This window comes from Dipodomys merriami, unplaced genomic scaffold (genome assembly GCF_024711535.1).
Source record: "Dipodomys merriami isolate MVZ:Mamm:240054 unplaced genomic scaffold, mDipMer1.0.p SCAF_19, whole genome shotgun sequence".
Classification (NCBI taxonomy): Eukaryota; Metazoa; Chordata; class Mammalia; order Rodentia; family Heteromyidae; genus Dipodomys; species Dipodomys merriami.
This window is the reverse complement of record NW_027203270.1, coordinates 14,486,613-14,496,361: the sequence shown is the minus strand read 5'-3', so window position 1 is coordinate 14,496,361 and position 9,749 is coordinate 14,486,613. Positions and strand designations below refer to the sequence as shown.

Here is a 9,749-nt window from a genome sequence, read left to right as displayed (position 1 = left end):
ATTAGCTGGGATTGATGTTTCTGTTGTTAGGAGAAAAGCTCCTAGATTTATCCAATTTCCAATCTCACCTGCAATTGCCTTGGCAGGGCCAGACTACTTGGTTTTCCCCACCTGACATGCCCCAGGCTTGTGAGGTGAAGTTAAGAAGCACTGGAAGCCGGGCGCTGGTGGCTCACGCCTGTAATCCTAGCTACTCAGGAGGCTGAGATCTGAGGATCGCAGTTCAAAGCCAGCCCGGGCAGGAGAGACCGTGAGACTCCTATCTCCAATAAAACCACCAGAAAACCGGAAGTGGCGCTGTAGCTCAAGTGGTAGAGGGCTCGCCTTGAGCTGAAGAGCTGAGGGACAGCGGCCAGGCCCAGAGTTCAAGCCCCACGACCAACAAAAAATAAAAGAAAAAAAAAGCACTGGAAGAGGAAGCCCTGGTGGAGAGACTCAGGTCTTCACAGAGGAGGAAAGGCCAGCAAGTGGCTGAGGCTGGGGTCCCACTGCAGACCACCAGAACTCAGTCTAGAAGTCTGGTGACAAAGTGGCCAGAGCTTTCCCTGTAGAAGCAGGCTGGGAGCTGCAGGCTGCTCCTGAATTCCCACAGACTGGTCCTGCCTGGGCCCTGATTCACCTACAGTATGGTCAGCCAGTCTCGGGATTGTCTTTCATGCATACTCTCTGAAGCTCTCCCCAGGATCCTATCAGAGTCTGTCAAAGTTAGCCAGCAGGCTGACAGCTGGGCTGCCTGGCTTTTCCTGCCTTCCAGTCCATGTTCTCTTTATTTGCTGCCCCTATCCCAGGCTTGTCTCTCAATCAACCAAGCCCCCTCCTCCCCTTTTTCTTAAAAATTTTCACACTTAATTGAAACTGTATTCCTGTCTCCCAAGTGCTGGAGATGGAACTCAGGGTCTTGTACATTCTAGCCAAAGCACTGTACAGCTGAGCCATACTTCCAATGAATAGCTTTAACTTCAAAAGACAAATGTCACTGCTCTGATATGAAGAGGGGGTCAGTGGGAGGTGGCACTCCCTGCACTGAGAAAGCAGACCTAGCTCAGAAGCATTAGACTTTGTTCTTGGACTAGAAGTCACACAGCAGCTCAGCACTCGGAATTGGCCCAAGGTCCTAAACTCCTTGGATCTCAGTTTTCCAGGCTGTAAAACGGGTACTATAATAATAGAGTTTCCATGTGGGATTGTTATAAGGCTAAGATAATGTGCATTGAAAAGCCCTTAGTACAGGGCCTATTCTATGATAAGCACCTCATAGGATTCAGTGCCAGCACTATGGAGATCATGCGCGTTATGATTAGTTATTACTAATCAGCTTCCTGTCCATAGTGGAATGTGCATTTTAAGATGCAGAGTCCCTGGAAGAAGGAAAATGCTAGAAGGGGCTTGTTTATCATTACCCACTGGTGTTCCCCCCCCAGCTCCTATGCTGCCCCAGGTTGATCCTCCCCTCTGAGAGACTCCTGCAGATCCAGGGACAGGAAGCCTTCCTTGGATAGGTCCCCTTCATCTTTCCATGGAAATGGAGGTACTTCTGCTTATCCATCCATTGCCTTTTGGTGGTGGCCCCTTAGTTCCCTGAGGTGTCCAAGTGAGCTACATCCAGTAGCTCAGGGCTGGCTTCATTCATGGGTGAGGGTCTGTACAGTGGGTTAGAAGTATGTGGAGTTAGCCTAATGCTGCATGGTCAACATCCTCAAACTGTTGATATTTTGGCCCTTGGGCCCCGTGTTTGCATTTTGCACCAGTGCCAGCAAGTCATGTAGCCAGTCCCGCATATACTCCCACAGAGAGGATAGCTGCTGTGCCAAAAGGAAGCTGAGAGGCAGAGACCGGAAGTGACTGGCACCAAATCACTCAGGGAGGAGTCACTGTCTGGATGAGGCCTGTGTGCCCATCCTGATGCTATGACAGGCCTTGGCATTTGGGAGACATTTGGATTGTGGCTGGGAGAAGACTCACATTAAGGTGCTCCAGATAACTTACCTGCAGATGCCAGAAATCCCATTTTTTTTGGGGGGGGATGGGGGTGTCTTTGTCTAGATTAAGCCTTATTGCTTCTCGGAGACTGCTGAAAATTCAAATCGCTGCTGCTGGTGGTGAAAGTACGGGTTGTTTACCCACATCATCACCTGACTGTGTTGCATGATGAGGCCAGGCTGTCCAAGGGCCTCAGAGTCCAATGGATGCTCCTGATGGCTACTCTAGGGAAGTCAGAGGGAAAAGGAAAAATCCTCATTACCCTCTACCTCTGACCCAGCCTACCTTGGTCTGCAGAATGGGTTACCCACAGTCCTAGCCAGCCTCCTACTAGAAGCTGAAAAGACCTGCACACTCCTCTCAGCTCATCTTCAGGGTACTGTGGGCCTGCGGGGTCAGATCTGTCCCTCCCTGATGGAGCCCTCTGGTAAGCACAGCATGCTTTCCCTTCAGTGACAGCTCTGTGGTTGCCACAGGACTTAGCAAAGACTTTCAAGGTGTGTGTGGGTGTGTGTGCGAGCGTACTCGTGCACACATGTATACCGGTAATAGGGATTAACACAGGGCCTGGGCACTGTCCCTTAGCTTTTTCCCTCAAGGCTGGTGCCCTACTACTTGAGCCATACCTCCATTTGTGGCTTTTTTGTTGATTAACTGGAGATAAGGGTCTCATGAACTTTCTTGCTTGGGCTGGCTTTGAACTGTCGGCCCAAGGTTCTTAAAAACACACCCAACCCACCGTTTCCAACATTCTATGGCATGGTCTGTTGGCCAAATCTGGCAGTCCATTTGGAATCAGGAAAAAAAAAGACGTGGAACACAGGCATGCCAGAATAGAGCGAGGGAGCCCAGGTTCCTTGTGGCGGCTGCAGACGGATGCAGGCGTGGCCAGGCTTCGCAGTTGGTCTGGGGTACAAAAATATGCATGCTTGCTTCCTTCCTCTCAGTTCCTCCCTCTCCAACTTACCTGGGGGCAGGTAATAAAGCAGGAGGAGGGAGATGGATGGATGAGGAGGGCGGGAGCCAAGTAGTGCCATAAAGCCAGGGACGGTCCAGGGAGTGTCCAGCTGCATCGGGAGCCAACACTCCGAGACACACACAGCAGCCTTGGGGACCCCGAGCCAGAGCCTCAAACAGGCCATGCTCCGTGGCGCTCCAGCACTAGGCCTCCGGGGCCTCAAGGGGGCCGAGGCCTCTGCAGAAGACTTAGGGGGCTCTTGCCCAGAGGCTGGGAAGGATTTGGGGGTGCTAAGGGAAAACAGCGCTCCTCGCGGCGTGAGCGAGGCGGAGGAGGCTGCAGGTAGAAAGCGCAGCCGGCCGGTGCGGTCCAAGGCGAGACGCATGGCGGCCAATGTGCGGGAACGCAAGCGCATCTTGGATTATAATGAAGCTTTCAACGCGCTGCGGCGCGCGCTGCGCCACGACCTGGGAGGCAAGAGGCTCTCCAAGATCGCCACGCTGCGCCGGGCCATCCACCGCATCGCCGCACTCTCCCTGGTCCTGCGGGCCAGCCCCGCGCCCCGGGGGCCCTGCGGCCACCTGGAGTGCCACAACCAGGCCACCATCCCCAAGGACTCCGCGCCCCTGCGGCCCTGGCCGGGCACCGCTGCGCTCAGCTTTGCGCCTCCTGCGCCCTGCTGCGCCACGTGCTCCCCACACGCGCTCCTGGGACAGCCCCGGGTGGAGATCGAGGCACCCAGCTTGGTCCAGGCTTCCGCAGGAAGCTGGTGCCGATGCCCTGGGGGTCCCCCTGCTGGATCGATTCCCTGGCCACCGCGGGACTATCTGCGAACGAGCCCCAGGCTGAACTATCAGCACTCTTGACCCCTACACACTGCCACACGGAGCACTGTTAGGCCTGAAGAGAGACCAGGCCGGCGGGGTACATACAAAATGGAACAGGCTGCGACTTGAGCGGTAGAGGAAGCTGCCTTCCGGATGGGAAGGCGTTCTGGGGCCCGAGCAGCACCCCGTTTCCCAGCCTGGGATGGGAGCTCTGAGAAAAAGAGCAGGATCCTCCCTGACTCTTAGGTTTGGACTGGACCTCTTCTTGGAAAGTGGCCTTTGGTATTGCTGTGCCTCTGTTTTGCTTGCTGCTTCTGGAAAGGCGTCTTGTGTTGGAGTGGGTGTGGACACCTGCTGTGGTATGAGAGCATGGTGTAGGGCCCCCCTTCCCCTGCCAGGACCCTTACCCCAAATCTGATTTGGGAGAGGAAGGAGAAGCAGAAAATATAAAAAAAATGAAAAGTCATCCTGTCTGCTCCACTCGGCCCAGAAGCCCAAAGGACCTAAAGCTGGAGAGCTGGGGATTGTCCTTGGAACATTGGGTCAGGGATTACTGCCTACAGGTAGGGACCTGGGCACAGGTTCATAGCAAGCCCAGGGCAGTGGCTGAGCATAGCGAGATGGCATTCCTCCTGTGGCCCTGTGAGTGAGGGAGAACATTACATGGACAGAGTCGCCAGGGCCTGGGAGGCTGAGGATGCAATGGGCCTCCAACTCTCCCTGCAGAGCTGTAGTCTGCACTGAGCCACTGTGAGGGCTGACCAGAAAGGAGAGTCTGGCAGTGCCAGGGAAGGAAGCTGAAAGTGGAGTGGGCAGAGACGGGAGGGGGCAAAGAAGTCCTGTGGGTACCCTAAGGGACAGGTAGAGCTCCCACGGAAAAGTGGGCCATGTTCTCTGTGATCCATGTGGAAGGAAGGGTGGCTGCTGAACCAGGCTGCTGCCGGGTAAAGGGGAAGAGGCATAGGGCTGCCCCCACCTGAAGAATGACCAAAGATGACCTCCTGTCTAGCTTCCCACAGGTTGATGGGGCTAATGCTGCAGGTGATACTTTGCTGGGTTGGGGAGTCAACTGTGCCAGGGAAGGGCTGCGGCTTTCTGGTCTCTGGAGAGAGGGGCTCTTGCCAGGTGAGGGAAAGGGTGATAAGAACCAACTCAAAATAGGGGACCCTCCCACAGATACTGGAGAGATACCCACAGGCATAGACTCAGGGTAGAGTGGGGGTTCTGTAGGACAGCTGAGACTAGGTGCACTGCCAGATTTTGAGAGGTCTTTGCTTTCTGCAAGCCTCAACACTCTGGCGCGCGCGCGCACGCACACACACACACACACACACACACACACACACACACACACACATATCCTGGTCCTAGCCACACGCCTCTGTGCTCCCCAAGACTCAGTCAAGGCTGTGGCAAAGATCAGAGGAAGGCTGGGACTCTGGGACTCATCGGGAACAGAATTTGAGACCCTGAGCCTTCTTTTCTGCTCGATATACAGTAGAAAAGGAAGAGCCAGAATCTCCTGCTCGGTCAGTTCCTTACCTCTAGTTTCTCACCTCTGCCTTGGATAATGATGCCAGGGTAGCCGTGAGATTAACAAGGTTCATAGCATAGTTTTGGGTAATTAGAAGGTATTCACAAATGATTACTTTATTATTATAATCTTATTATAGGCTAGTCTGGACACAGTCTTAGTCTTGTTTCAGCATTCTAAATCTCAGGCTTTAAAAGAAGGTTCTCGCCAAGCCACATAGTCCAAGCATGTCCAAAGCGCCCTCTGTAGACAGAAATATGACATGAGGCTGAGAAAGATCAACAGAAGCTCAGCCAGGAGGGAGATGACTGCGTTCCTCTAAGCTCACCAACTGTGGGCAAATGACATAGGGACTTTGTGCGTTCTGTCCCCATCCATATAATGGACTAACAGGAGTGCTTTCATCATAGGCTGTTGTGCAGATGAAGTAAGATAATGGGTTAAAGCCCTTAGCTTGGTGCTTGGCCCACACAAACACTAAATGGAAGCTGTTCAGACATATTCTGTTCACAAGGTTGTTGTAAGGAGATAAAAAGACTGATAATAGAGTCTGAAATATATAATCTTCCTTGGTGTTTTTGTTGTTGTTTTTGGTTGTGGGGCTTGAATTCAGGGTTTGGGTGCTGTCCATGAGCTCTTTCACTCAAGGCTAGCATTCTATCACTTTGAGCCACAGCACCACTTCTGGTTTTCTGGTGGTTAATTGAAGATAAGAAAGAGGCTCACAGACTTTCCTGCCTAGGCTAGCTTCAAACAGCGATCCTCAGATCTCAGCCTCCTGAGTAGCTAGGATTACAGGCATGAACCCCCAGCTCCCAGCTATCTTCTTTGTTTTATTAGGGTTATGTGTTTGAGTGTACATACCAACAGACTTGCATGCTATTATGAAGCACTCTGAGGCTTTTAGATTATATTCATTGTAGATATATGACTATTTGTGTGTACATACATCTGTTTATTAACCCAATAGGAACTCCCTCATCTCCCCAATTTTTTTAAGAGTATCCTTAGTTATTGCTGTGAAGGAAAGATAAGTATGTGATTATTAAAGAAATGAATGTTATCAACTGAGACCAGATGTATTGTCCAAAAACAGGAAAATGTATAATGATGCACATGAAATGCAAATAAAAAAGAAAATGTCAGAAAGGGAAAACACAAGAGCTACTATGACTAAAAGATATTAAAACTGACAAGATCTTGTATGTTCATAAAATTAATACTAACAGCCCACTCAAATAGTATTGCAAGTAGAGAAAGTTAACTCTTTTTTTTTTTTAGGAGTACCTCATTTCTGAGTTTCAAGTCAGGGCTTCATGCTCCCTCAGTTTGCTTGCTTGGTTGATACATTATCACTTAATCCGCACCTTCAGCCTTGTCTTTTGCTAATTATTTTGGAGATGGAGCCATGTGGGCTCCAGGCTAACCTCAAACTAGGATCCTCCAGATCTTAGCCTCCTGAGTAGCTAGGGTTACAGGTGTGAGACATTGGTGCCTTGCTGGAGTTAACTTTTAAAGGATAGAGAGTAACAATTACAACACTCTAATAAGGTTACAGATCAGGGCTCTTCCAGACTACATTCCAGCTGGACTAAAGTTCACCACTCAGATCTTCTGGCAGGCTGTCCACGTGAACAGGGAGTTGACCAAGGAGCTGACTTAATTTCTGTAGGAAATTATCCCAGGATTTCAAGATCTTCATGTTATGTTTGAAACCACAAGTTTTTTTTTTGTTTGTTTGTTTTGGGTCCCATCATGGGCCTGAACTCTGGGCCTGGGCGCTGTCCCTCAGCTCTTCAGCTCAAGGCTAGCGCTCTACCATTTGAGCCACGGCGCCACTTCCGGCTTTTTTCTTTTTGCTTATGTGGTGCTGAGGAATTGAACCCAGGGCCTCATGCATGCAAGGCAAGCGCTCTACCACTGAGCCACTTTCCCAGCCCGTAACCACAAGTTTTATATGCAATAATTTATACAAATAAACATATGCTAGCTGGGTGCCAGTGATTCACACCTGTAATCTTAGCTACTCAGGTGGCTGAGATCTGAGGATCACAGTTGGAAATTACTCCATGCAGAAAAATCTATGATGTTTCTATCTAAAAGCCCTATCTCCAAAAAGCCCGAAGTAGAGCTGTGACTCTACTTTCTTTTGCCAGCCTTGAGCAAAAAAAGCCTAGGGACAATGCCCAGGCCCTGAGTTCAAGCCCCAATAGCAATGTGTGCGTTGATATTGTGTGAGTCAATACTGTGCAAGACAAAGTCCACTTTATAGGGTGAATATAATCCATTAGCCTCCATGTACAATCTAGATAGAGACTCACCAGGGCCACTGATGACTGGAGTAGGTTGGGTTGGACTGGGCAGCCCCAACACCTTATTTCTGCTTCCCTGCCTCCTCTCTGGTACCCACCTCAATTCTATCATCATCCAATAGGTGGCACTGTAAACACAGTGTCTGCCCTGATGAAACAGATCTAGTTCCCAAGGTGCCCCTAGTCCCAGCCCAACCAGGCAACCTCACTGCCACAGGCCACTCTGGGGACTTTATGGCTTTTTCCTTTTCTCTTTTTATTAAATAAAAAAGACCCCTTTATGTCTGGTTCATTCTGTCTTCTAGGCAAGTGTTGACTAATGAAAATATAATGATAACCTCATTTTTAATTTCCAGTTTTGCTCCAGGAACATTAAAAAGGACAAGGAAAAAGGAAGCATGAAATTAATTTTATTAGCATTTTATTTAGCCTAACATATCTAAATACCATCATGTTAACATGATATCAAGGTAAAATTGAGTGAGATCTTTCACTTACTTTTCTTTCGAATCTTCTAAATCCTGTGTGTATTTCTCCCCTACAGCATGTCTTCATTAGGACTAGTCACATTTCAAGTGTTCAGTAGTTACGTATGGCTGGAGGTTACTGAATTGGGCTCTTGCAGAGGACAGCACCTGGCAGTGCCAAGAACCCCCCCCCCCCCTTGGAAAGCACCTTCCTATTTTCAAGGCATCAACATGTTTCTGGAAACTTGAAATCAGAGGCTAATTCTCAAAACTGAAATTTGGGCCTAAGTTACCAACCTTTTCAAAATCTATTAGCTGCCAAGTGTTTTGTTTTGTTTTCTTTCCCTGTGGGGCTTGAACTCAGGGCCTGGGTGCTGTCCCTGAGCTTTTTGCACTCAAGGTTAGTGTTCTACCACTTTGAGCCATTGCACCACTTTGGGTTTTCTGGTGGTTAATTGGCAATAAGAGTCTCACAGACTTCCCTGCCCAGGCTGGCTTTGAACCATAATCCTCAAATCTTAGCTTCCTGAGTAGCTAGAATTACAGGCATGAGCCGTAGGCACCTGGCTTGCTAAGTGTTATTAGCTCTCCAGCTGCCACCTCAGGGGGCCCTGTGTGTGGCTCCTCTCCCTGTGCTCCTTCCTCTCATTCCTCCTGCCAGTTGTCTCTCCATCTATCTGACTCAGACTTTACTAGAAGCAGCCTTTCGGAGGCCAGCTTGATGTATAACCCCAAACTTTTTTCTCCCCACGGACACAGCCAGATTTAACCAAGCCCCAGAACCTGGGTGGTCAGTGGCTGAAGTCTTACTGGGATGCAGTTGGAGATAAGTATCTCTTTCCAATTCTGGGTCTCAGTTTCTCAATTATTAGAACAATAATCTTGAGGTTATTATATTGTATATAATATATAGTATTATATATAATATTATAACAATGATCTTGAGATTCTTCTAGGTCCTGACCTTCCTCTTTTATTTTATTTTATTTTTGTAGCACTGGCGATTAAGCTTAGGCCACTGTACATGTAGTATTGTAACTTTTGAGCCAGCCCCCCTTTTTTTTGTTTGCATTGTTTGTGAGATAGGGTCTTGCTAACTTTTTCTGGCCTTGAACTTAGTCCCCCTTCAAACACCTCTTGAATAGCTTGGATTATAGGGCAGTACTACCATACCAGCTGTCCTTAGAATTTTAAATAATTTCCTACACTTCCACCAAACCACATACCTACCCATGCCACCCATCTACCCCTTTTGCCTCCAGGTGACTCTTTTAAAGCAAGGTAAGGAGAGAGGCAAGGGACAGAGAAGAAAAGATGTAGAGATTAGAGGAGGCAAAAACACAGAGAGGGAACATAAGCAAGAGAGAATAAAGATATAGAGAGAATCAGAGGGACTCCAGGCACTCAGGAGCCAGCATCATTGACTGCTTCTGAACATAATGGGAAAGCCTCCATGGGTCTGCAGACCCTTCCCCACCCCTTGGTAAGGTGCTTTGAAGCCCAGGCAAGGCTGGGGCCATGCTGTGTCCATATCTCCCCTTCCCTCCTGAGTCAGGAGGCAACCTTTGGTCTCTAGGAGTTGAGGGCAAAGATCTGGGTGGAATACTGGGTGGGTCCAACATTTCCCAGAAGCCATGAGGACGCAAAATACAGTTCAGTAGGAAAGAAACA

At 49.3% G+C, this 9,749-nt stretch overlaps 1 protein-coding gene across 1 annotated transcript; it reads left to right on the top strand.

The window, feature by feature from the left end:
- The first annotated feature begins 3,120 nt into the window (after positions 1-3,120).
- On the top strand, positions 3,121-3,804 carry Bhlha9 (basic helix-loop-helix family member a9). The gene has a single exon (XM_070026892.1). It carries the CDS (start codon positions 3,121-3,123, stop codon positions 3,802-3,804), a length of 684 nt encoding a protein of 227 aa, XP_069882993.1.
- Positions 3,805-9,749: the final 5,945 nt, after the last annotated feature.

Excerpts from the sequence above, each read along its gene's own strand:
- Bhlha9 (XM_070026892.1), top strand. The coding sequence starts at position 3,121 with ATGCTCCGTGGCGCTCCAGCACTAGGCCTCCGGGGCCTCAAGGGGGCC.